Below are 27,030 nucleotides of genomic sequence, written 5' to 3'. Positions count from 1 at the left end.
CCAAGTGTTTTTTTAGCTACCTATTTTATTTCTCTATCATTTCACCAAGTTAGTTACAATAATATAGGCATTTAAAAAAAATCATTCACATTTTTTGTACATCTGCTGGGCACCATTTGCAGTCAGAATGTTTAAATTAAATGTCTTCATAAAATAAAAGAATATCCATCTTTTTCTTTAATAACTTTTTAGCCAGGTTTACACATCTCCCCGCTTCTGATATGCTTAGAGCAACTTCAATTCTCTTTTCTTGTAATAAACTGATTCTCCATTTATATAAGGTTTGCACCTTTGTGTTGAAAGGTTTAGTTGACACTGGGCAACCCTGTTAAAGTCAAAACACGTAGCTGTATGTTTGAATTCAAAAATCCCATGCACTGAGACAAACTGATGTTTCAACAAGCTTAACATTTTATCACCAGGGGTCTCATTAATAAAACTGTGTGTAGGATCCTTACTAAAAGTGTACCTACGCCCAAAAGCCAAAAGTGGCGTACGGCAAAAAAAAATAATTCTGATTTATAAAACCGTGCGTACATCTGATTTGTGTGGGAAGTGGCGTACGCACATTTTCAGCCCCGTTTTGGGCGTACGCCACGTTTATAAATGAGACCCCAATTCTTTACCAGAGGACTGCAAAATCTGGTCTCTGCTGCCAACTAGTGGATAAAATGGAAAACACATAAAAAGCAATTATTCAAAGAGGATAATGGGTAATTCAAAGTGTCCATGTGTAAACAAAAAAACAAAACCAGACACATTGTGTCAATCATGTATATATTGTTTACATTGTTCCTTAAATATGTCAATAAAAAGATTCCACCCTTTAAATATTCACAAACCTGAGCCCGTCAACTCTCCAACATGAATCCAAAAAAAGATTAGAAAGAATAATTGAGATCAAAGCAAACATAATCGCACAGTCTGTCCTGGTTTGATTCCACTGTGTTTACAGGTCTGAGAGGAACAACCCTGAGTAATAGCTGAGGAGGACAATGTCAGGGAACCGTAAAAGCTGTTTAGAGTCAGCACTGCAGCTGGAAGAGCCTTCAATAGCTCAGCTGGGAGTTGTGATGCAGCACTGGCAGGTTTGGATGTTGGACCGAGGACTGCTGATATTGACAGCAGCAAAGCAAGTCACGTGAAGATGTGTCCAAGTACCATCAACCATGACCTGTGACAACATTTGCATGATTTAAATAAATCCTGGAAAGAGGTACTGTAGGAGGAGAACGACTCCCACCACCATGAGGCCACAAAAGAACAACACTAGCCAGATAGGAAAGGATCCTAGAGAAAATGGAAAACAACGGGACAGATAAGGTGAGGTCTGAAGTTATGATACATGGTCTTCAGTGTGTTCTTTGAATGATGATGCAGGACTTACTTCGGTTGGGGACAGCATGTACCTGACAGCGGCTGTCCACAGCTACACTCAACATGGCTGTTTCATTATTTCCTTTGATATTTTTGCCTTTCAGCGAGTCAGGCAGGAAGGCCAGGTCTGTCACAACAATGCCATGGGACTCCTGTACATAATACAGCTTCTGCACACACAAAGAGTAAGTACAAGTTATCATCGCACAGCAGGGATGCTTGGTTGATTTATGTTCCTCAGTTTGAGATACGTGTCCACGCGGTCTTTACCTGTAGGGAGAAAGCAATGTAGATAGCCACTGATCCTGTTACAGTTCCAAGGCCAAGAAATGTTCCAGAGTCACTGTCAAAGACAAGGTTCAAGTTAACTTATTCTGCAAGAATTAAATGTTTTTATCCTAAAAAGGTCTGATTAACTTTTCCATACAAAAAAAATATGCTAAAGTACTTTTAAGAGAACAAAGTACAGTATAGGAGACCATCCTTCCCCTACTGACGAACTGAACTGAAAAAGACTTCGGCAAGAATATCCTTGTTCACTTGCCTGGTCAGGTAAACACTGTAGATCAGAAATCTACTTGCCCTTCAAGGACCGTACCAGTGGTTTTGCACAATCAGACCACTAAATCCAGTGCACTTACAACTTGCATCATAAATTACTGAAAACCAGAGATGTGGACTTGAGACATGGTCATGAGGAGTGCATTGGGATTGGATCCCGCGAGACCCAACAAAAATATCGCGGGAGCGGGTGGTTTTAACAGGGGCTGCGGCTGGGAGCGGTCGGTCTAAAAATAGACAGCGGGTCCCGGGATTTAGGAGCGTTGGATTGTTAGGTTCGCCTAGCTTGGTTTCATTAGAAAATCAACAACGCACACGGTGCATCCAGTTAAACATCAGCCAAACGCTTTATTAACACTCCTCTACTCCCTCTCTCTCTCTCGCGTCCCTCCGTAGGTCATAGCTAAAGCAATAAGCAAGCTAATGCTAAAAGGCCAATGCTGAGCTAAACATATTTGCTAACCTATCAGGGTGCATTTTCAGGTGCCTGACAAAATCAGAAGTGGTTGAGCCAGAATCCTTTATCTTGATACCACATATTTAGTGTTGTAGAATGACTTTGTTGCACCAGTGAGGATGAGATGTGTGTGTGTGTGTGTGATGTTGGGGATTTTGGGTTCATGCTCTGGGTTCATGACTAATTCCTGGCGTTAGCATTCTTTTGTTTGGGCCTTGTCTGATATTTTTAAAGTTCACAGCATTTGGAGAGAGCAGAGTGAGATCAAGCAGATCAAACAGAACACAAGCCTCTGGAACCAACATATAGCAGCAGATGTTAGAGTAACGGATGTAACGATGATGAACGATCATGAATCGGTTAAAAATGAATTTCAATGTGAAAAGATAAAGACCAGTTGAGATTAAAAATAATCGCGATGCAATTTTAAAACAGCCTAGGGCGTGACGCTAGTTAACATACAGTGGGTAATGTTAGCTGGCTTAAACACGGTTAAAATGCTGACAGGTAAACTGTGTAAACTGTGGCTGTATTTCACTGGAAAGGATTCCAACACCAGGACGTACAAAGGTCTGCAGCTAAAGACACAGAGGAGACTAGTAGCACTTTTAGACGGCATGGACGGGACAGGACTTGAATGTTGCGTTTGGGTCCAGCTCCGTAAACTTGTGTTGTCGTCAATGTTGTTGTAAAATACTAGGGGTGCAACTGATCACAAAACTCACGGTTCGTATCACGGTTTTGAGTCACGGATCAATTTTCAGATCATCCCAAAAAGGGGGGAATTTAAATGATTTATTAAAAATGTAATAACTTTTAACAATAATAACTTCTTTCACCAGTCAATGGCTGTTATACGACAAAGACAGATGAGAAAAGGGTATTTTGTAGCTCATAGCTTTAGCTGCAGACTGTTGTACTTCCCGCTGTTGGAATCCTCTACAGTGAAATACAGTCACACTCTTACACCATTTAGCTGTTAACTGTGTTTAATCCAGCTACTAGCTAACGGTAGGCTACAGACCACAGATCAACTATGGTCCGTTACACCATTATAAAATACCCTTTCAGCCATCAAGTGTATCTTATTTTTGTCATTTAACAGCAAACTACATAAGTTATTGTTATTACATTTAAAATAAATCATTTAAATGTAACCATGTGGCTTAGCAAAAAAAACAAACCTTTCTTTAATCTTTCATTTTTTATTTTTAAGGACAATTCCGGCGCAAAAGAACCTAGGGGTTATTAATAATAATAATAATAATAATAATAAATTTTATTTAAAGCAGCCATATTATGCTCATTTTCAGGTTCATAATTGTATTTTAAGGTTGTACCAGAATAGGTTTACATGGTTTAATTTTCAAAAAACACCATATTTGTGTTGTACTGCACCGCTCTCTCTCACTGCTGCAGATCCTCTTTTCAGCTGGTCTCTGTTTTAGCTACAGAGTGAGACCTCTTTTCTTCTTCTTCTGTACTATCTTTGATTGCACTGCACATGCCCAGTAGCTCAGATGTAGATCATGTCAGCTAGCTAGCTCCATAGACAGTAAAAGAAAGGCTGTTTCTACAACTTCGGTCAGTTACAAGGCAGGATTAGCTGGGAGACTTCTAAATGAGGGCGCACATGTAAGTAGTTCTTTTGTAGATTATGGTGAACTTGTGTGTGTTGTAGCAGTGCTTTGCTATTGAGAACGAGGTAGCATGCTAGCGTTAGCCATAGCGTTAGCATGCTAACTCTACGAGCTAATGGTTGCGGTTAGCCTGCTCGTTTCGGCTTGTGACGTCACAAGCCGTGCCGATTTTGAACAGCTCACCCAGAGACTGAAGGCAGGACACGTTCAGAAACCGTATCTCACTCTAAACAGCATGGATGGATTTTTTTCAAAGTTTGTATGTGTGTGGAAGCACCAGAGACACAACATAACAACCCAAATCCCAGAAAAAGTGATTTTTTCATAATATGGGCACTTTAAAAGGCGCCTTTATCGGCACTCCAGGACACCGTACAGGGTTATAAAAGACATTAAAGCAGCAAAAAAAAAAAAAAAAAAAAAAGGCAGGCAGCGCGGCAATGGTTAGGTCAAAGGAGTTATGTTAGTGTTAAGGTGAGGGTTAGCTGCCTGTAAGGTGACATTAGAGGCTTAAAACACCATTGAGCCCACCGTGCACACAGTGTCGGTCTCCATAAAGGAGAGAAGACGGCTGGCGAAATTCACAAGTTCACTAAAGGTTGGTATCTATCTGGTGAACACCTTTACACAATCACAATCACCGACCCGACTCTTAACAAACAAGTGATTGCGCCTGCTTTAGAAAGTTAACTAGTTAATGCAGTTGGGTTGTTGAGGTCAAAACACTATATAGCAGCTTTGAATCAAATAAACGTATAATAAATAATGTTATGTCATTTTTTACTCTATCACCAGACTTATCCTTAAAGTGATAAAAAAAAAAAAAAAAAAAAAGTATTGTTACAGTATCATTACCAAAACTGTATTGACACCAGATTCAGAAAAGTTATAAATGATACACAGCACTACTTTTTTAGTTGGCCAGTTGTAAATGCAGGGTTTTTTAAATAATGAGCATTACAACTACAAGTTTATCATTCATATCTAACCAGGAGTACTTCATATGGGCTAGGAGATACCAGCTACTGAATGACAAAGTGTAGTTTTGACAAAGACACAAACAGCTTTTCTTTTACCTGCCACCATGTTTACTCAATACAGGGTTAGGTGGCATCCAATTTGACTGTCAGAGAAGTGAGGATAAAAAGCCACATAAGATGTAGAAAGACTGTGAGAAGTACCCTGACTGAGCCTGGGCCATCAGGCAGTCCTGACCAAACCCTAACTTCCTCATGTCTAAGGCGGGTCTCTCAGCATCCATAGTTAACGAGGTATAATATGAGATCAGTAACCTGACAGCCAGACTGGAGATGACCTCGGTGCCACAGGGAGCCGTCAGCATGGGCAGAAAGCTCTTGCCGTCCCACTTGGTGAGGTAGCAAGGAGGAGGTTTTCTGTCTCGTTTATGGGGGATCTGGACAGTGTAAAGCCTCAGGGCGCCTTTTTGGTCTGCTACCTTTCCAAACCTGAAATACATGAAAATATAACCATCTATAGTGACTGTCACATCATTCAGAGAGATATGGTGAGGTCAAGAGCTGGGATGCCGTTTTGTAAAACAATAAGTCAATTTATTTTTTACCTGCAAGCCATATATCGATATGTCTTCTCAGCTATTTGAGGCATGGTTTCAAGCCATTTCAGACCCATAGCCAACTGGCTACCACTCCATACACTGCAGGAAAAGTCCCGGCCAACAGTCACCAGGTGCTGTATGAGAACACAATGAATAAATACCTCAGAGAGAGAGAGAAGGAGAGAGAGAGAGAGAGAGAGAGAGAGAGAGAGAGAGAGAGAGAGAGAGAGAGAGAGACGAGGAGTCAATTTTTTCACCTTGTTCCCTGGACTCATATCCAAGTCTTCAATCTCCCCTTCATGTGCTTTGAAGTCAAACCTCTTCTTTAGCGATGGAAACTGTAAAAGAATCAAGAACGTACAATAAAAGTCACGACATAAATGCATATGTCCAGTGTCCAGCTTATTATACTGTATACCTGCTTATTTAGGTAAATGCAACATAAAAGAACATGAGAATGTTCAAGATTGAACATTGATTGAAGATTGAAGTTTCACCCATCATTCATTTTGGTTATAATAACACTGGTTATAACATTTTGTTCATCAATTTAATAGCTAATTCCCGGAATGAAGCAACAACTTTACAGCACAGCTTACAAACCCTAACAACACTTTAATTATCAAATCTCTTTGAAAGTGAATACATTGTAGCAGGCCAAAGCTGAACCAGGGAGTCAGTTAGTCTGCAAAAGCTAATGGGGATTTAGAAAGGTTTATACAAAACATTTACTTAACCTTCATTTTCATAAAGTGAACTTAAAACTGTCTAAGGGCTTACAAACATTTCAATAAAAAAAACGGAATTATTTCTTTTTTTTTTTAAACATTGAATGATTGTCTGTGGCAGACATTGCGCTTTTCAGAAACAGCAACCCTTCTAGGATTATCCGGTAAAAGTATCTACAGATTAGTTAAAAATTATAAATAAAAACACACAGGGATGAGATAAGAGGAAAATGTCCTGGGGCGTCATGTATAAACATTGCGTATGCACGAAAAGGTTGCACGTCGCTGGTTGTCATGCACACGGTGTGATGTATAAAAATGATTCTGCCGTGAGAATGTGCAGGCCATCACGCAAAGTATGCCCAGTTTTATAAATCTGAATATTCCTGTGCGTATGTACTTTTTAGGTTTTGTGTGTACGCCATCTTTTAGTATGAAAGCTAAGCAGTCTTTTATACATGAGGCCCCTGGTTTCTACAATCTAAAAGAAAGGCCAAAAGTATACAATAATAGCTGAGTGGTGTGCAGAAGGGCATCTCTAGAGAGCCACCTGGTAGCTCATCCACTTCAACGCTAACATACCACTCACCTAAAGGATTATTAGGAACACCCTACTAATACCGTGTTTGACCCCCTTTCACCTTCAGAACTGCCTCAATTCTTTGTGTCATTGATTCAACAAGGTGCTGGAAGCATTCTTTAGAAATGCTGGCCCATATTGAGAGGATAGCATCCCCCACAACATTACACCACCACCAGCCTGCCCAGTGGTAACAAGGCATGACGGATTCTGACTCTACAATCTGAATGTCTCAACAGAAATCAAGACTCAAAGTTGCTGAGATCACCTTTCTTTCCCATTCTGACATTCAGTTTGGAGTTCAGGAGATTGTCTAGACCAGGACCACACCCCTAAATGCATTGAAGCAGCTGCCATGTGATTGGTTGATTCGATAATTGCATTAACGAGAAATTTAACAGGTGTTCCTAATAATCCTTTAGGTGAGTGTAAGTGTAGATAAGCTACAGCAGCAAAGATAAGATGCCTTCGCCAAAACTAGAGAACTAAAGGTTTAAAAAATGTTTACATTTTAAAAAGCAGCAACCAGCTAATATAAGTATTTATCTTGGTAAATTACTTTATTATTTACCAAAAAGAAGATTTGTCACCTTATTGGTTTAGCGCTTTTAGTTGACTTAATTTCAGTTCAGACCTTTATTGTCCCTAGAGGGAAATTTTGATTTGGTGTGGTTAAGGTTAGTGTAAAAAATACTTTACTATGATAAAACAGACCACAATAAAGAGCATTTTCACCAGCTTTCAGGTTTTCACACATCAAGATCCCGTTTACATCAATACTGAAGTTTAAAAGCATTGTCCTAATATCCCAAATGAATCAAACTAAACACACCAATCAAACATGGCTGGTCTAAAGATACTCAGACAACAACTAGACACTGTTTACCTCCCAGACTCGTATGTGTCCGTCTGTGCCTCCTGTCAGCAGAAGGCTCAGGTCTGGACTGAACCGGACTACTTTCTGAAGCGGGTCCTTGGGGTTCAGGTCTGACTGCACGTCAGCCAAACCAGTCACAGAGATATGAGCCGTCTCATCCTTCATAGGTGAAATATCTCCAGATGCTGCAGCTTCATCCTGACCACCTTTGTCTCTTTTCCCAGCTCGTCGCCTGGCATTACCCTGCTGCACGCTGTTTTCTGCTGCACAAATGACACCAATTTTGAATGGATCACAAAGACGCCTGAATTGGAAACGCATGGGTTTTTGTAAACAAAGACACAGGTTAGACTTTTTTTTGCATAAGGCTGATATCTGCCTTTTCTTACAGTCAACGCTTTAAGTCATTATGCAGCTGTTGTAGAACAGATTATAGCAACACTTTGATGCTAGGGGAACTCCTTATCCTCCTAGTTCTAATGGCTACTTTGGTTTAAGTAAAGTTAAAGAAAGGGATGCACTGACATTTTATGACCATCTGATAACCACTAACTTATATGCTCATTTTGGTCAATAAGGTTACACATACTCTTCATTTCACCAGCTTGCTTTCAACTCATGAAGCTGTGATAGTGCAACTGTAATGCTTGGTACAGGTGCAGATGTCTAAACCTATAGCTTCATCGGTGCCGGTTTTATTTTAGTACTTAATACAGCACTACGAGTGTCCGAAGTAGTGATTGACCTACGTTCAGGATATGCAACATCAACTTTTGAATACATTAATTCATCAGTAGTTATATATTATTTTTAAATGGACATTTACTGTTTTAAATTTAGTATTTTTTGTTTGTTACAATACCATTTACTTAAGGGATTTAATGCAAGACATACTTGTATCTGAGTATTTTTACACTGTGGCATTGCTACTTTTCAAAAAATCTGAGCAATTGTACTACTGGTTAATAGGCTACATGGATTGCTGTTTTACACATTCATCTAGTTTAGGAATAAGGTAGCTTAGTTTTTTTGAATACCAGGTTGTGAGGCTACTTGAAGGGCTTGTAAGGGCTAGCTCTCTTGCCACTCAAGTGTTTTGCATGTAATAAATGAAGCTAGTCGTGAGTTCTCTAATGACCGCAGTTTCAGTTTTATTTAATAATTGCTTAAAGCATTTAAACAAAGTTCTGTGTTGGAGTTTGTTACATTCCAAAATCTTAATTTAGACTAAATTACTGTAAATGGTGGTTATCGGTAGAGATGTTCCGATACTGCCTAAAACGCTGATATCGGTATCGGGAAGTACTGGAGTTTATGCACCGATCCCATATCACGTAATAAAGCCCTAAAGAAAATCTATGTTAAAGTAGTTTATTTATGTTCTTTTGCCATTATAACTGACTGTCAAACTGCATAATAAAAGAAAGTTCTGGGGCGTTCATTGTTTGTGTTTGTTCATGTTTCACAAAGAGTTTAACCTGAGCCAGACTGACAACAAAGAAATCATATCACATCCATACAGGGATAGTAGTATACAGTTGTTAAAACATAATAAAATATATGACAGTGGTATCGGATCAGAACTCGGGATCGGCTGATACGCAAGTTCAGGTATCAGAATCGGTATCGGGAAGCAAAAAATGGTATCGGACCATCTCTAGTTATTGGTTGCATTAACTACTAATAATCTGTATCAGCCCTGAAAATACAGTCGACCCCTAGTCTGAAGTCACTGAAGAAGAATACAAATTACTCAAGTTAAATGTAGAAAAGCTTGTAATATTTAATCAAGTGAAGCAGGATTTGGGTTAATTCCAGCCATCTTTGGATTTAACTTTAAAGTTTTTCGGTATAACAAAGCTGTCTCACTTTTAACTAGGGTAGATCACCATGTTATTGTATGCTGCACAGCTAACCCTGCTCCAGAGCAGTTCAATTTCAGAGGATCAGATCAAAATATCTCAGCAGGCCAACCACTGACTGATCAGCTAAATGGAGAAATTAAATCATCATTCCTAAAGGCTCATGACAGGAACAGTACTGACTTTACAATTAAGTCACTAGTACGGAGCAACTTTATAGTTATATTTTATCAGTAAAATCACTTTTTGGGTTTATAACAGATCTTCTAACAAACAAGAGACCTCAGTTTGGTTTCCATTCAATTGTCAATCAAATTTTAATCAAACCTTTGAAATGTCACAAAAATAGAAATGCATTGGTAATGAATTAGATGCGCTTCCATCAACTGGTTTGGAGCAAAATAAATTAGGCTTTGCTTAGCTGGATACATGGTTAAACATAATTTGCCTTACCAGTGTATCGCCGTTTGTATTTTATCCATAACAAATCCCCACCAATCGGTCGCAAAACGTCCCAGTTACTGATAGTAAATACCATAAACATATTTTTTGTAAATCTTTACAATCATTCCCTAAAAGAACCAAGCAGGCCTGCATTATTGCACGATCCAAATTCTCTTTGAAACTTGGCATTTTCAGCGTGTTGCTTGCTAGCTTGAAGGCTGTGGTTGTTGTTTCGCCATAGTGAACAGAGTTTAAAAAGACAGCAGGTACACTGTATTCCAGATTGTAGTAGTAAGCCTCACCATCCTCAGTGGCAGTTTTGCCTTCCTCTTTCTGCATGCAGTGTTTAAACCTCATCAGAGAGCAGGTCCCATCCTGTCCTGCAGCAATCACACCATTGCCTACAGCCATGTTCATGGTGGCACGTGTGTCAGTGTCATGAGAGTGAAGGAGACTGGCACTGTACTGGTGTTCTCCAACCAGCTGTAGATCCAGGAATTGCTGAAACACACAGTCATGAGTCTGCTTCTGCTGCTGGTTTACAAACTCTCATAATGCATGTAATCCACATTTCTATTCATACCCTCAGACTTAACATGTTCTGGTGTGGACAATACATGTTGAGTACCTTTATATATTACTTATTAGAGGTCGACCGATTAATCGGTTTTGCCGATTAATCGGCACCGATAGTTGATTGGTGGAACTATCGTTATCGGCAAAAATCCATACCGATAGTTTTTCCTGGTTGCGTCCGTTGCTGGAGCGGCTGAGAAGCGCGCTCTGTCATTCATTACACAGTACGCGAGAGCTGAGAAGGGTCTGCTGGCATCATGCATTACAATAGCGGCCTCTAGAGGCGAAATAAAAACTATCACTGATGCCTCGTGTTGTTTATTTTCGACACGTGTTACTGCGCGCTGCACAGAGAGCACATGCTGTGCGGAGAAGGCTGACATCAGATGCGCGTTTAAAGCATCGACAGCAAAAAGGTATGTATACAGTACATTTTGTCATATCATTATAAAGTTATTCATTTGTTGAATAGATGCTGCATTAGTAGAGAAAGAACAGCACAACAGTATGTTTGTTTGCTTTCGAGGCTGAGATGATGCTAAACATTAGTAGTAGGCTAACTTACCTCAAGCGGTTAAAACACTGACAAAAATAAACGCAAGTCCGGCCCAAATGTCAGAATCAGAACCCTAAAGGATCGTCCACGATCCCAAACGGCACCTCTGATTCATATTTAGATCATTTAATAACAGTAGAGACTTACTGATTGCTGCAGCTAAAAGCTAACGAGTTAGCCGTCACGGGGGTGTCTTTGGTGTCTTTCTAGCCTCTACAGGTGATTTTCTATCCAGCCTGGAACTTGTGCCTTTTTTCGGGGTTGTTGAGCATTAAATCAATCCGTTACATCCAAGATTTATCCACTTGATGTCCATAATTCATCACGTTTTCGGTCATTTCTGCCGCTAACTCCGTGCTACCCATAGACAGTAGGTGCTACCGACAAGGGGATCTCCCATGATGCCTTTGTTTATGTTTTCAACCAATGGGAAGGCAGGTCCGTCACACATTACGCCTTATATGGGCATCCAAGCGAGAACAGAGTATAAAGTGGGAAAGATAGATCCCTCCAGGTCAGAGATCGTCTGTTACCGTTCTAAACCGTTCTACAGAGAAGAATGGCGTCACTGTTTTGAGATTTGGCATACATTTGGGCCATACATTTTTTTGAAGAAATGTAAATAGTTTGTCCTTTATATGAATTATAATGCTCATTATGTTTATTTTTGCACTGGATGACTCCAAATATGTAGGAGAACTGTTTTAGACAACACACATGCTTGTGTAGCATTGCTGTACAGTTAAACAGTTACATGTTGAGTTTAACTGTTTTTATTTGTTATTTATTACTTTTTGTTTCAGTTTGAATGAATGTCTTTTATTGACTTCAATATTTATTTACATTTATATATTTATTTCATTTAGCATGTTTTCATGGTTCAATACAGTTTTTTTTATTTTTATAATAAAGTTCAGCACTGTTTTACTTGGAGTGTCATGTTTGTTTTTATCCAGTATCAATTCTAAATACTATCGGTCGATTAATCGGTTATCGGCAAATACGGCCCAACCTAGCTATCGGTATCGGTAAAATCCACTATCGGTCGACCTCTATTACTTATGCAACATACATATATAAAATCATATCATACCCTGTTCTACTGTATTCTATGGTGGCTCTGAAAGCGCAACACACTACAACTTAAGAAGACATGCAAAAAGACAAAACAAAAGCAAATGAAGTAAACTGCTTCACCAATTTGACAGCATAGCATTTTGGATAAAAATGCTTAAGATATAGTATTTGTTGTAGAATTAGATTCCAGTGGTCACTGCACAGTATTGTTTCCTACTCGGAATGATCCAACATTTCCAACAACTCTGAGCTTTGTAAAGTCCAAAAGTCAAAATGTATTGAAAAAAGACAGATGTACTTATTCCCAAAGTTCACAATGTTTTTATCTAACAAAATATTCTCCCTCAATCCATATTTGTTGGTGTATAGCCTTTCAAAAACAACATTTTTACAGTGGCCAAACAACAGTTTGCTCTCCTGGAGGCACACACACTTGTATTAACAAGGCAGTGTAGCAGCAATCTAACACCATCATATATAACATTTATATAACCACAATGACAAAAAAATAAATATTTTCACTCTAACACAATTATAGAAATAGTGAATGACTTAAGTCATTACAAAAAAAGATCATAGATGTAATTAACAGCATGCAAACAGAACAGGGGTAAAAAAGGTGAGAAGGATATGGCGGACCCCCGACCCTTTTGGGGGGTCCAGGGGTATGCTCCCCAGGAAGAAAATGTTGTACACTTTAAAGTTAAAATCATCAATCTGGTGCACTTTGAGAGCAAAATTAAGAGGCTAGGTCTATGTAGAATATGTGCTCTTTGTAAACAATGTTGTGTTCTTGTAAGTAATTTAACCATAAACACATTTTTGTATAGCATAAGCATTGAGTCATAAAAAGAAATTAAACAAACAGAATTACCTGTGTTGAACTGCTTGGTTTTCTATTTATTACCGGTAGGTTAGAGGACAGGGTGGATAAACTTGACGAATAAAAAAAGTGACAATAATGTATTCTGTTGTAACTCTCCCTACATTAAAAGGACAAACTCTGCACGCTAAATTTGGAAATTTGATTTTTTAAATACTTATTACATATAGAGCATCCAATCTGTACATTTACTATTAATTTGTGAAACAAGGATCTTAAGCACTCACTCTGAAAAGTACACAACAGGTGTCAAAGGATGAAATTCTCATTCTGAAGGAAAGCATTATATTCTCACGTTATTAGACCGTTCTGTGAGACAGCAAAGGCAAGATGATCTGCAGCTTCAGTCAAAAGCATCACTTAAACCTAACAAACATCCATTGGACATCATTTTTATTCTCAGTCTATTGATCCAAAGTGCAGCTGATCAAATAAATTAACAGCAATTGAATTAAAATAGTTTCTACTAGATGATACCTACTAGAGTGCGGATCGGGCCGCATTTTTCTGTCTGAGCCCGGCCCGCGTCCGACAGAGCAGTAACTGAACCCGGCCCGAGCCCGACAGGCATTAAGATATTTATGTCTGAGCCCGACCCGAGCCCGACACAGTTCAAATCTCGTTTTTTTTTTCTCATACTAATGACACATGTACGTTTGTTTGTGTGGAAAGCCTGCTTTTATTAAGCAACTGTAGGAAGGCATTTGGAAATGTCAACAGATGAGCGCATTAGCGCACACGGGGCAACAAGCGCACGTTAACACAGGCGCGCACCTACATAATAAGCTTTTTTAAAATTTTAAATGTTCAATGCCTTATCGCGCTAATGTGAACGAGCCCGACCCGGAACATCATTTCTAAATATCTGTCAGAACCCGGCCTGGCCTGTCGGGTACCCATCCTCTATACTTGACAGGTCATATGGCGAAAATAAATTACAAATATAATTTACTTGGGCAAAAGAGTAAAGGTAATCCAGCTCACTGTCTGCAGTTAAACAGACAACTTGTCATGGTGGACAATAAGATATATTATTTTTATATATATATATATATATATATATATATATATATATATATATATATATATATATATATATATATATATATATATATATATAAAAAACTCTCCCTACCTCCCTTTTGACAACCTCTGCACCCTGATTTTGGACATTTAATGTTCCTAGGCTTTAGGAACAGCTCTAATGCCCTCTGGGCTTGACCCAGTGATGGAGACCCTCAGTCAGGCAGGCAGCCAGCTGCTCTCCTTGCAGCCTGTTAAGGTCTGATTTGACCTTAAATTTAAGGTTAATACAGTTAGCTAAATGAATGGAAAAAAGGTGTATTTGGAGCACACAGTCAGTACTCATACTTCCGATAAGAAGATTAACGTAGTTTGTCATGTAAGTTAGTTAACTAGTGCAATGAGGGGAAGCTAAACTCCATTCATCCCACACTGCAAAGACACAAACACCGGTGGAAAATCGGCATAGCTTCCCTTTAATGTAAGCTAACGTAAATGAACTAGATATAACATTACAAACGTTATACATCGTTTGTCATGACAAGATGGAGAGGAGACTGTCAGCTAACATCGTTAGCTAACACGTAACTTACGTTAACTTAACTAACATTAGTAAATAATCACGTTAACTATCAATGATAACTTCTTCAGTAAGTATCCGTTGGTGTCACGATTTCGATCGAAATTAAGTCACAAACTCGAACTTTGAATAAAAAAAACGGAATCGTCGATTCTGCCACGCTCCCACGTCACGTCCGGTTGGCTTGTCAAGCGGAAAAAAACACCTCCTCTAACTTAGCTACAGCCAGTCAGAAGATAGCATGGCAACTGCAGATGCTGGAGACCCATCGACACAACCTGAACCCCCTCCTCTTTCACTGAAGTCGCCGGTGTGGAAGTATTTTGGATTTCCAGTGAGTTATGTTGACAACGTTGTCGACAAAAAAGCCACAGTTTGCAAGCTCTGCTGTGTGCGTGTACCATATTCTTCCACTGGCAGCACGACTAACATGGCAGCTGTATTCTCAGTAACGTGACAACCTGCAAGAAACAGGTTGCTTACAAATCACTAAAATAGTAGTGACAGCACCGTTTGGCTTAGTTATCAATGCCGTTAGCATCGTGGCTAACACTTTTGTTACTTTATTTTTTGACAAATCGTTTCGGCTGTACTTTCTAACATTATGTCAGTGTGCTAACTGAGCACCGTTAGCCTTTACAACAGAGCCGCTTCACTACACTTGTTGGATAATGTTTCATTACAGAGTTCTCTGTTGACTTGTGTTTGTCGCTGTGTGCTTGTGGAGGAAAATAATGTAAACAGATAGTGGCGGGCCAGAAATGCAATGCGCCGTGACGTAGGTCCCCTTCAAGGCCAGACTGATGTTAGAAGTCCCTCTAGTGGACAGAACGTGCAACAACAACCACATGCTGATAGTGGCATTGGCAATGCATTAGCCTGAGTAGCGTAATACATATTTAACAGGCTGCATTTGAGCATTAAATATTCAAATATTATTTGAATATTTATAAAAACAAAAAACAAATGAAATTTGAATGGTATTATAGAGGAAGACTGACTACGCTCTAATCCGTACGGCCTACGGATCAACTATGGTTGTCGTTACTCCACTAGTGTGGAACAGTCTGCAGTCCATTTACTATTCGCCAACTGACGTTGTGGGTGCTCGGGCATACACATGCACACACCCGCATACCCACAACACAACCAAATGCAGAAAACAACTAATTTCGCACAACCAAATACACAAAATGTCAAATTGTGTTAAGCAGATTTCTTCATTATCTATGTGCATGTATTTTGAAATGTTGCATTGCGTTAAGTTTTCAGGGCCACCGTAGTATTCTATTAAACCGTTTAAATTACCAAAACACTTGATCCTCAGTACTTACCACAGCATTCTTTATGCCGGTCTTGGAAGCCCCCCCTCCTCCTGCTGTGATTACAAGCCCTGTTTTAGGATCCACTTTAATGGAGTATAAAGGAAAGGGGGCTCTGTACAGATCTGGCACCCTCCTCTTCCCCATGGTTGTTGTATAAGTCACCTACACTTCTTCATACATCTGCTGCATTCAATCCCACCTGTGGAAAACAGATGCTGCGTTTCAATAGTGGTTCAACATATCCTCGTTCATTTCCCCTCAGCCCTTGATATTACGTAACAGCATACGTCACACGGAGGCCACTTGGAGAGCAGAGGGAAGGTATGTGGGGTAGGAGCAGAGGATTGAAATGTAACGCACCCGCCCTTGTTCACTTTCAGCCCAAACTACATGGATCCACCACCAGTTGTAGGCTTAGCTCTGCTGCTTCAAGTGTGTTTCATTATCGATTAATTATGGCATTCTATTGCCGTTTTTGTTTATTGTCTTCTTATGTCATGCAATTTCCATTTCTTGTATGAAAGGTGCTATATAAATATTTATAAAAAGTATTATTACTGCCTTTTACACCTCATAAATACCTGCTCATTTCAATGAGGCTTGGTAATCAGCTGCATAAGTTTCTGATTTAGAAAGTTTGTGATCTGTATGAGGATTAATCATTATTGCTACGTATTATATCTTGCAAAAACAGTTCCATAATAATTTCAAGCTTTTACAGATAAGGTTGGGAAAAATAAATCACAAGAACAACTGTCTAGTAAATAAAATCAAATTAAAAGTATAATTTAGGCTAAATATTAACTGACATTAGTTATATTACATGTTTCAGTAAATAAAAAAAGAAATAAAAAAATCAAGCTATCAATGAGGTTTTCTAAAGACTACTAAAAAGCCAAATGTATTTATTAATTTTCTCCTTACTTCTTTGGTGGTCAGCAACAGAGTTTTACCGGTTGTACATTACTGCCACCTAACCATGGATGTATTCTTGCGCCAAATGCATAACTGCAAAGCATTGTGGGTAATAGCCACCTCTGGAGTGACCATCGTTGTTCACTTTCTCCCTCAGCCCTCCGAGGGTCCATCTCACCAAGTTCACACGTTTTTTAGACAAATGGAACGACAGTTAGGATAGCAGCGGGGATTCCCCGAAGGGCAAGGGCTTAGGGGAAGTGAACAAGGGCACGTTGAACCACTAACCACTATTGAAACGCAGCTAGAGTGTTAGTTTATCTGTGGCATGCTCTGTCCGTCATCTGCTGGTGTCCAGTGAGGTTGCTACACCCATGAACACCTTGTTTTAGGTGTGTCGCTTGAGGACACATAGAGAACATCACATTAAGTTGACTCAGACTGGGTGCTTTTAGCAGACCGTGAATTGCTGACGACCACATCCCATCACTTTAAAGATTCTGCATTAAAATGTCTAAAAAACGACGACACAACTATGTTATATATTTTGTTGTTGTTATGCATTTATATTATCCCAACTGTTCAAACCTACAGAAATCTGTAATTTTAATAAATGAAAAGAGGCGTGCTGTTTGGTCGGCTGTAAATGGCCTCATATAACCTTTAAACCCTCTAGTTGCGCTAACTTCCGGAGAAACACAGGAAACACCAGATGATATGTCTGATGATATCATACTCAGTAACGGTAATGCAGTTTTTTTCTGCCACACAGGATTTTTTTTTAAATAACTGTACATGCCTTTGCAAGAAACAGAAAGTAAGATATATTTATGAATGAGGCCACATGGTTTATATGATGTCTAATTTTGATTCTATGAACTGCAAAAAAAAAAAAAAAAAAAAAAAAAACGTCTCCACTAAAAGCAGCAAATTGTCCTTGTCCTCTTTTATTGCAGTCTTTTATCAGTTTAGTCATCGAAGTCGGCTGCATTTACCTTGGCTGTGTGGGGCAGCGATGGTGCCAACTAAATGTAACGTTATCACCTATAAATACAAAAAACGTTTCTGTTTTCAGCAATAACTTAAGAAAATGTCAATTAACTACAATACAACCGTTTTAAGCTAGCTAATGTGTCAACGACTATATCAATATCATTTAACTGTAACGTTAGCTAGCTAACGTTAATAACTAGCTAAGTTACAGTTAGCACTACAGCCTGCTAACGTTAGCTCTTGTCGTAAATTTAATTAGGAGTCCCCTACCTGTGCAATTGGCCCGGTTTGTCTTCCGTTGTTATTGTACCAAATAGCTAGCTAGCTAACTAAGTACCAAACCAGATAATTTCATAGTGGTCTGTCTATGACAAAGGCTTGTGATAAAGAGGAATACTAAGTGCTAGCTTACAGTCAGGGGCTACAAACAGCTCAACAGTCACTTCCCTTACTCCACCATGGACGTATAGAACTATTCAGTTATTAAACTGATAAGAACAGATACTACACTTGATCGTTGCCAAAAGGCCGATAACTATTCCACAGCGTACTGTCTCCCTCCCATAGACTGTCTATAAGAAGCTCCCTCCCTACCTAGCTAGCTACACGTCAGCATCATAGTCAGCATCGTAGCGTTCTTCTTCTGCTTTTTAATTGGCGGTTGGCAACCAGCTTTAAGGCGCATTACCGCCACCTACCTACCGGACTGGATTGTGGAGCAGTAGATTAGCAGGGGGGGAAATCAAACAAATAAGACTAAACTAAACTAAACGCTCTCTCTAACAACCATGTTTTACCGAATGACGCTTAATGACAACAGTCATCAATACTCAAAAGGACTCCTACAGTGTAGTCTTATGCACACCCCTTCAAATAGTGTTACCAGCAGGAGCTGTGGTAAATAAATGCAGGATGCACCATCTAATTCCGTATCAAGATAGGCACTCAACAGTATTTTACCTTTTTGACCTTTGTCCTTGTGTTGTTTGCTATGTGATTTATGTAACTTTACTGCTGTAATGATACAATCATTGAGATCAAGTGCGCTCTCTCTCTTTCTTTTCAAAGCACAGAGCAATTTTATTCAACTTACATATAAGCACGTGCAAATTAATCAATTAAGAGAGGCAAAATCAAAGAAATGCTGTGACGATAGAGCCTTTGCCTTACACTTTATTACACTTCAAATGTTTGAATGATTTACTAGCGGATGCTCTTGCCACCCTTTTTGCTCAGTCAACCTGCAGAGATGCTGAGTCATTGTAGAGCTGATGATCTCTTCCAGAATCAATGTGCTGTCGTTTCCACTTACCGTGCAGTAATCATGACACTGAGGCCTCTCTTTATTGAATTTTTTTTTAATCAACTCACCTTATAATGACAACTAAAATGAAAGAGGGTACACTGAATGAGAACTTGTAACAACTTAAAAACCATAATTGGGATCTACAGTATACCAAATCACAAAATCTGTGAAGAGTAAGCAGAGTTCTGAATCAAATTCTGACAAAAGCAAATGGTAACAACTATAACCACAAGATTGAATCATTTTTGTTGCCTTTTGATGCCATCAGCATGGCCCTGGTGGTGTGGGCTCTCCAGATGGCATTTCTGTGCTCTTGTGTTTTGCTAAGCACAAAAAAATTCTGTTGCGACCAAGACCTGAAAACATGACACATTCAAATTTTGTTCCCAAGCCTGATATTCTTTTGAAATACAAATATGTGAACAGCCATGGTTTAATTTAAAGCTATTCCTTTATTATTGGCACTTTCACAACTGTGTAAGAAAAAAAATGTCGCTGTAATTTCCAATAAATAAATGTGACTAATAAACACTGTCTGAACTCTATGTACAACTAGGACACATTCAGTACTTTTTCCCCTTTCTTTAAATAGAACAAAGCTTGTACATTACATGATACAAATGTGAATTAAAGGTGGAAGGAATGATTTAACATTTCCTTAAGAGAGGAGAGCGTCAGGTTTGGAGAAGAAGAAACTATTGCACTTTCATCCCATTCTACAGAGATGTTAATGGGCTTTAAAAAGAGGAGAAGAGCAGTATACTGTACATATATTTATCCCTAAAACACACATACAGTACATCTGCTTCCTGCCAGGTGGGTGTGCTCATTCTCCTGCATGTCACTGCTCTCATGTCAAAAGCCTTGTACATTTGAAATACAAACTTTGGGACAAATGTCAGAGGTTTTCCCAAATTCAATCAAATTTGAAAGTAATCACAAGCAAAATTATGTTTGTAACTAAAAAGAAGCACCATGATGGGCTTCAACCCCTGCATGTGAACAGACTGGCTAGTCAGACCTATTGATAGCCTTGAGCACCTCCTCCCAATATACGATTTGCCTTTAATTGGTCCAAAATGTCATATAATTAGGTCCATTTTTAGTTTTCTTAGCTTCAAGTAGCTTCAAATGACCCTTGACGCACTTTTCCAACATGCCTTGATTTACCATGTTGATTTAGGTATCAAGTGTTTCCACATTACTTCCACCATGGGTAGAGGGAGCAAGATGACTCAGTTGGTAAGACCTCCTGAAGATGTAAGAGGGTAAATTAGACTGTACGTGTCCACATAGCCACACAGATTTGAGTGATGTCAATTTTTTCACCTGCCCAAGTCTTTAAGGTGCAGGGCGTACTTCTTACAGATTTCCCTGTGTATCAAAAACTTTTTTCGACCACACAGACCACATCTGCTAACTGCACGTGTAAACACATTGGCATATGCAGAACCCTGTGCGTGTCTGCTGTACACGTCTGTGTCAATTTTGAAATTTGTGACTGTACACGACCAAGCAAGCAGACAAACAAGACACAGATGGTAGCCAACTTTAGGCCAGAATTCACTAGAAAAGTGAGACCCCATTTTCACCTCGTATTAACATGAGATCTGTATGTTGATACCTTATCTGGATCAGGGAATCAACATGTTAATGCAGATGTAATGAACATAAATGTAGAATCCACATCTGGAGGTGGTCATGCTCACATTGTGATCAGATCTCTTTGCCATGTGTAAACAAGGCCTATATACTGTAGTATGACCATATTCTGAAGAAAAAAAGTCCCAAGCAAGTTGAAAGGTCACCTAAAGCTAGGTTTATGGCCGCTGCGGTATTCCCGGCGCGAGGGAGTCAGGCATGGCTGCAGCCTGGAGCCTCCTGTCTCATGATCTCCCGTCTCATGCCTGGGCGTGTCCAACGGTAAATTCAAAAGGGTCAAAAATACAAAATCGCAAATTATATTCTAGATGGAGTCACGGTTAAGTTAGTGAGCATGTTTGTTGCAATTAATTGAAAACCATTTAAACTTTTTTTTTTTTTATAAATAAATTAACAATTTAAACTCTTAAATTAACGATTTTAGCCATACATATAGTTTGCAGTATTTTGGATGTTATTGTTGTATCCCTGATGTTAACTTATATTGTTTATTTGATGAAACCTGCGATGACTTTACCCATTTTTTTAACGCTTTATTTGCAAATTCACAACAGTACAAAAGAAGTACAAACATAACATAAAAACGTATGCCAGGGGAAAAACATATAGCTCAACAATGAAGCCACCCACAACACTATAAATTATACATATTTAAAGTTATCCAATATTATGAGACCACAGAAGAGTAAAATGAAACGGTTTTCATGCCTTTAGAGATTATCTAAAAATAATAGTTGGGCTTGTTTTTAAATGCAACAAAGGAAGGTTTAGAATTTTTAAACCTGCATTCATGGATATGAAATTTGGCAAGAAGCAAAAAAAGTATAATTAAAAAAAGGGTTAATCTCCATTTTTCTGAAATCATAAAAACCAAGAAGTAAACTTTTATAGGTGAAGGGACCATTTAAAACTGCATCAGCGTTTAACGTAGATCTTTGTTTAAGCCATATTATTATTATTATTTCCATAGCAAGCTCGGGGATGGCACCAGGCGAGAGGGCACGAGAGGGGAGGCTCCAGGCTGCAGCCATAAAATGGGTATGTAGTTTGTCTTTTAGTTTGACATATTTTTAAGTATTTTATTCATTAGCATTATAGTCTGCATTTATCTTTTAGACAGATATTTTTAAGTATTGTATTCATTAGCATAATTGCCGTACTGTTTAGTTCAGAAACACCATAGTACGAAGACAGAGCGGACCAGACATGAGCTTTTATTTTGAAAAGTAGAAGCTCGGGGACGGCACCAGGCGGTAGGGCATGAGACGGGAGGGCATGAAGCTAGGTTTAGGCTCCATGCTGCCATGGATGACACTTGTCCATGAAGCAAGGTGAAACCATTGCTTAATAGCACTGTGGTAGGAACAGTGTCAAAGCAAAAGTGGGACATGCCACGGAAAGTCAGCTGGCTCACCCACCTAAATTGTGTGTTGAGATTCGACCACAGTGCAAGCAACGGTTGAGATAGTGAGAATGTTTATTAATCCCAGGTGTAAATGCAAAGGCCTCATTATCAGATACCATTATCCAGATACAGACTGGATGTTGATACCAGGAGGAAATAGGGTCCCAAAGCTGCAACAAGTTCAATGTCATGTATTTGAACTTTTTGTTGCTGTTGTCATTTTACATCATAAAATATAATACCTTCTCAATTTATTTAAACGTATTCTGTTACAGCCTTCTTTTTCCACATGACTGCCATGCAGTTAAAAGGCAAATTCAAGTTTATAACAGATTGTGTCCCTTTTGGCTTTTCTAACATTTCACTCACCAAGTTAATTGTCGAGACTAATGTCACGGTGACATCACTGAAATAGATCTAAGAAGATCAAAGAGGGTCAAGAAACACGAGCAGTCAGACATTCAGACAGGCTGGATACAAACCATCACTTTAATCAGATTATCTAAACCACTTGATTTGGAAATTAAATGGAAAGCGAGCACACCTTAAAGGTCCTATGACATGCTGCTTTTTGGATGCTTTTATATAGACCTTAGTGGTCCCCTAATACTGTATCTGAAGTCTCTTTTATATAGACCTTAGTGGTCCCCTAATACTGTATCTGAAGTCTCTTTCCTGAAATTCAGCCTTGGTTCAGAATTACAGCCACTATGAGCTTTCCTTAGGATGTGCCATTTCTGTGTCTGTAGCTTTAAATGCTATTGAGGAGGAGAGGGGGGGGGGGCAAGGTGGAGGGTGGGGGTGTGGCCTTGACCAACTGCCATGCTACGTTTGTTTGAAAGCCATGATGTCTCTCTCTTTCTCATGGGTGGTCTAAATTCTCTGCGCGGGAAAGCAGAGAAAGGGGAGGTAACCTTTACCCTTATGATGTCATAATGGGAAGATTCCAGATCGGCCCATCTGAGCTTTCATTTTCTCAAAGGCAGAGCAGGATACCCAGGGCTCGGTTTACACCTATCACCATTTCTAGCCACTGGGGAACCATAGGCAGGCTGGGGGAACTCACATTAATGTTAAAAAACCTCATAAAGTGACATTTTCATGCCATGGGACCTTTAAAAGGTTGACAATAATTCCAAGCAAACTGTGCACAAAACTACAGCAGGCACAGTAGGTCAAAGTTGAAGCAGGGGGTCTGAAAACTATGATGGATGTTTACAATAGAGAGTTTGGGTAATCATTTTACCTTTTGCCTTATTTTTCTCTTCAGATAAGTTTGACTAACCTTTTGGCTTGTTTCCAAACCCTCTGAACCTCTGACTGCTAGTGTTTCTTGACTCCTTGGAGCTATTCATTGTACAATGTTATTATAACTGATAAAATTTATGACCAGAGCAAGTTGAAATAAACTGGAATTATCCTTTCACAGCATTGTGAAAGGACTCAAATATTTTCCCATGCACGTAGAGAGCCATGAAATCCTTCAACTACATTAAAACATGGTGATCATAGCTGTGGTAGGCACTTCCATCAATCCACAATCAGTTTGAAAAATACTTCTGCCATGTGTGCTACCGTCTGGACACCGTCACCTGTACCTCTCCTAAAGCACACAGTACACACGTCTCTGTTCTCTATTATGTCCAACACAGCTCCGAGGCACAAAAACGTCCTAATGCCAGCGGTGTAATGTGCTGTACGAGTTCCAGGAGCAGAGAGGAGAGCACAGTAGATCTGACCTGTTCCCAAATCAGAATCAAAGAGAAAAAATACTTTGACTGTGGAAAAATACATTATGTGCACATACTATTATACACACCCACGACCACACAATGGCAGCAGCAGGTGGCAGTTCAGTTGGCATCGTCACACTCTGGTCTCTCATTTGTCCACTTCCAAATCCTCTTCCTCATCAGAGACAGGAAACTTAAGCTCCGATCAGTCTGTCAGGTTTCCGTACATGGAAGTATTTTGTAAATAGGGAGTGGTCCAGAATTTAGGAATCCAAAGTGTAGTGTTAAGATGCTGAGCAAATGCATCAAAACTGGTGTGTTTGCAAAAATGCTGTGTGTGTGTGTGTGTGTGTGTGTGTGTATGTATGTGTTTGTGTGTGTGTGTGTGTGTGTGTGTGTGTGTGTGTGTGTGCGTGTATGTGCGTGTTCTATTTTTTATCCGAGAGATGTTTGTGGAAAGAGATACAGCCCATCATTGTGTTTTAATTAAATTATATTAGTCTGAATTAGTCATTTTCATTCTGAATTCAAAACACAATTTATAATATGACCGCATGGTAAAGTTATGAACCTCATATTTAAACATCAGTCCTTGTCAACTCTGACCTGTGGCCCTTTGCTGCACGTCATTCCATCTCTTTCTCCCCTTTAACATCTTCATCTGTCCAGTACAATAAAGGCCTAAAATGCCCAAAAAATAATCTTAAAAATCTTAAAGAAATGTTTCAGTGCGCCAAAACAGAGGACTACTAACACAACAACTCAACACTACTCAACCCAACATAACAGTAGATCTACAATATTAGCCTAATATCAGTTCACACAGGCTTTTTGCCGTGTTAGTTATAGTGGGGGACTTACTATCCAACAAGCTATTACCAAAGCAAAATACCAAAGAACTTAGGTAATGTTATAATCGCTAACATAGAGGACTCAGGGAAAAATACATCCTTTTTTTGTCATGACCAATTTATTATGACTCAGCATCATCTGATTGGAGAAAAGTCGACATGGAGGCTGTTTTCATTCACTGTCAGTGTGGGGGAGAACGTTGGAGAAGCTGTTCCATATCACTTTTGTTTTGTTACACAAGAATGTGAAAACATTCTACAGATCTCCAGCTTAATCCACACTCCAGTTACTAATGGAATGACTTTCACCTCTAATACATTAGGATGGGGGCAAAATCCAGGTTTGATTTTGAAGAATTTCAACATTGCAAGAAATTTTTTTTTTTGTACAGCTGCCATAAATGAAAGAAATGTGGACACTTGACCTTGGATTTTCTGCTGCCGGCCTATCTTGTCTAGACTTGCCTTCATGTAGTCTTATTATTTTTATTTGTAATGTTTTAATCTTACATAGTGTCTGTATCTAGATCCTATCAATTTCTAATCATTTCCGTTAATTTATTAATTTATCTAGTTATTAATGTTTTAAGGTCTGTTGTTCAACTTGAACATGAAAAATTTAAAATCAATCTCTACTGGCCCATATATCTTTCCACAGGCACTAATGAGTAATGAGTGGTGTGTTGTCACAGGTGTGTATGAAGTGTGTCAGTGGTATTTTAATGTGACTTGTATACATTTAGTACAGGTGTCGGACTGTTTTTAGACAAATTACTTCTTATTCCAAAAACTCTCTCCTCTGCAATTATCGCACACTAACTGTGATTGCTGGGGAGTGTGTGTGTGTGTGTGTGTATGTGTGTGTGTGTGTGTGAGTGGACCTTAGCTGTCCACCACCTGATGTGGCAGGGTGACAGAGGAGCCGTTGATAAATGAGCCTTGTTTGTCTCTTCCCTTCAGAAAATAAGTGAGCAGTTCCCCTTTCCCCTTCACAAAGATGGGTCCCCTTCTCACAAATCGGAAGCCGTACTCCTTTAGGATGTTGTAGCAGTCCTCCACTACCTAGGGGCAACACACACACACACACACACACACACACACACAGAAAATAAAAATTGGATATGCAAAATTGTATTTGTGATTGCAAAACAAGATTAACTTAAGCAGAATTGAGAAGATGATGAAAATAGTGTACAGTGGGTTTTTAGAGCTTTTAGTCTGAAAACAGCTGCCTGCTGCTACTGGAATCAAGCTTGATGAGAGCTAAAAGTTGGCGATAGTTGTCTGTGGGTTCGTCACAAAGAGTGACATTACACTTGATCATTATATCCGTCGTTGGTATAAAAATATTCAGTAAAGCTTTAATTTGTTGTGCAGCTTTTCAGTTAATTGAATTAAAAAGCCATAGGATTATCTGTACTTCTGATGTATACTAATGGAAGGATTGTTTGTTTTATTCGTTGAACTACACAAATTGGAGTCAGTATCTTCTTTAGTGGCAGCTGTTTTCTTCACTATAGTCTACAGAGAGATCTTGAGAAAGTCATAAGTCATATTTGTGCTTTACTAAAGTCCAAAACAATGTAATGTTATCCTACCATTGCCTAATGATGATTTATGAAAATGTTGCTAAGTTTATTTTTACTTAGATTTTTCTGCATCACTATACTAATACACTCTTAAACTCACACTCGCACAGGAACGTGTGCATGTAGTAGAATGTATTGGGGGTAAACATTGCTTCTAGTGATTATATATAAAAACATACACAGACGCAAAGACAGTGTCTCTTTAAAAACATGTTCGCTAGGTGAAATGAACCTAGGATAAACCAGGAATAAAACATGGTTCATCACCAAAGCTTTAAAGCTACTCTTCACAGTATTCATTTTGAAATTCGTGTAAAGCAGTGTTAAGTAGGGATGTCCAGATCTGATCACGTGATCGGAAATCGGGCCCGATCACGTGGTTTCAGACTCGATCGGAATCGGACGTTACCTCCCGATCAGGACTCGGATATATATGTATATATATTCTCATTAT

General features: G+C 39.1%; 2 protein-coding genes, 2 long non-coding RNA genes and 1 pseudogene across 8 annotated transcripts in view; 1 reads left to right on the top strand and 4 right to left on the bottom strand.

Annotated features, from left to right (window-relative positions):
- Positions 1 to 756: 756 nt before the first annotated feature.
- On the bottom strand, positions 757 to 18,592 carry preb (prolactin regulatory element binding). Of its 5 annotated transcripts, none has more exons than XM_031322784.1 (10): positions 18,301 to 18,592; positions 16,132 to 16,321; positions 10,405 to 10,603; positions 7,806 to 8,059; positions 5,869 to 5,949; positions 5,618 to 5,745; positions 5,328 to 5,501; positions 1,648 to 1,720; positions 1,388 to 1,547; positions 757 to 1,290 (listed from the first exon to the last, which is right to left on the bottom strand). In XM_031322784.1, exons 2-10 carry the CDS (start codon positions 16,264 to 16,266, stop codon positions 1,196 to 1,198), a joined length of 1,299 nt encoding a protein of 432 aa, XP_031178644.1. In that variant the 5' UTR covers positions 16,267 to 16,321; positions 18,301 to 18,592; the 3' UTR covers positions 757 to 1,195. The 5 variants fall into 5 exon arrangements, with proteins under 5 accessions (XP_031178644.1, XP_031178647.1, XP_031178645.1 ...); XM_031322787.1 differs by having other exon boundaries at positions 7,806 to 8,056; XM_031322785.1 differs by having other exon boundaries at positions 18,443 to 18,592.
- Positions 1,947 to 26,718, top strand: LOC116066617. Its single transcript, XR_004109002.1, has 3 exons — positions 1,947 to 2,077; positions 17,342 to 17,348; positions 26,706 to 26,718. It is a non-coding gene; the product is annotated as an uncharacterized LOC116066617 (long non-coding RNA).
- Positions 18,447 to 18,569, bottom strand: LOC116066685 (annotated as a pseudogene).
- On the bottom strand, positions 19,373 to 24,499 carry LOC116066615. Its single transcript, XR_004109000.2, has 2 exons — positions 23,517 to 24,499; positions 19,373 to 22,947 (listed from the first exon to the last, which is right to left on the bottom strand). It is a non-coding gene; the product is annotated as an uncharacterized LOC116066615 (long non-coding RNA).
- LOC116066597 (adenylate cyclase type 3-like) overlaps positions 25,363 to 27,030 on the bottom strand; it is a 51,013-nt gene continuing 49,345 nt past the window's right edge. Inside the window, exon 21 of the mRNA XM_031322758.2 lies at positions 25,363 to 26,049. Within this exon, the coding sequence (XP_031178618.1) occupies positions 25,870 to 26,049 (180 nt within the window). The 3' untranslated portion in view covers positions 25,363 to 25,869. The remainder of the gene's footprint in view (positions 26,050 to 27,030) is intronic.

Source organism: Sander lucioperca, chromosome 10 (genome assembly GCF_008315115.2).
Source record: "Sander lucioperca isolate FBNREF2018 chromosome 10, SLUC_FBN_1.2, whole genome shotgun sequence".
In the NCBI taxonomy this organism is placed as follows: Eukaryota; Metazoa; Chordata; class Actinopteri; order Perciformes; family Percidae; genus Sander; species Sander lucioperca.
The sequence above is the reverse complement of the archived record's forward strand: the minus strand, read 5'-3'. Positions and strand labels throughout refer to the sequence as shown.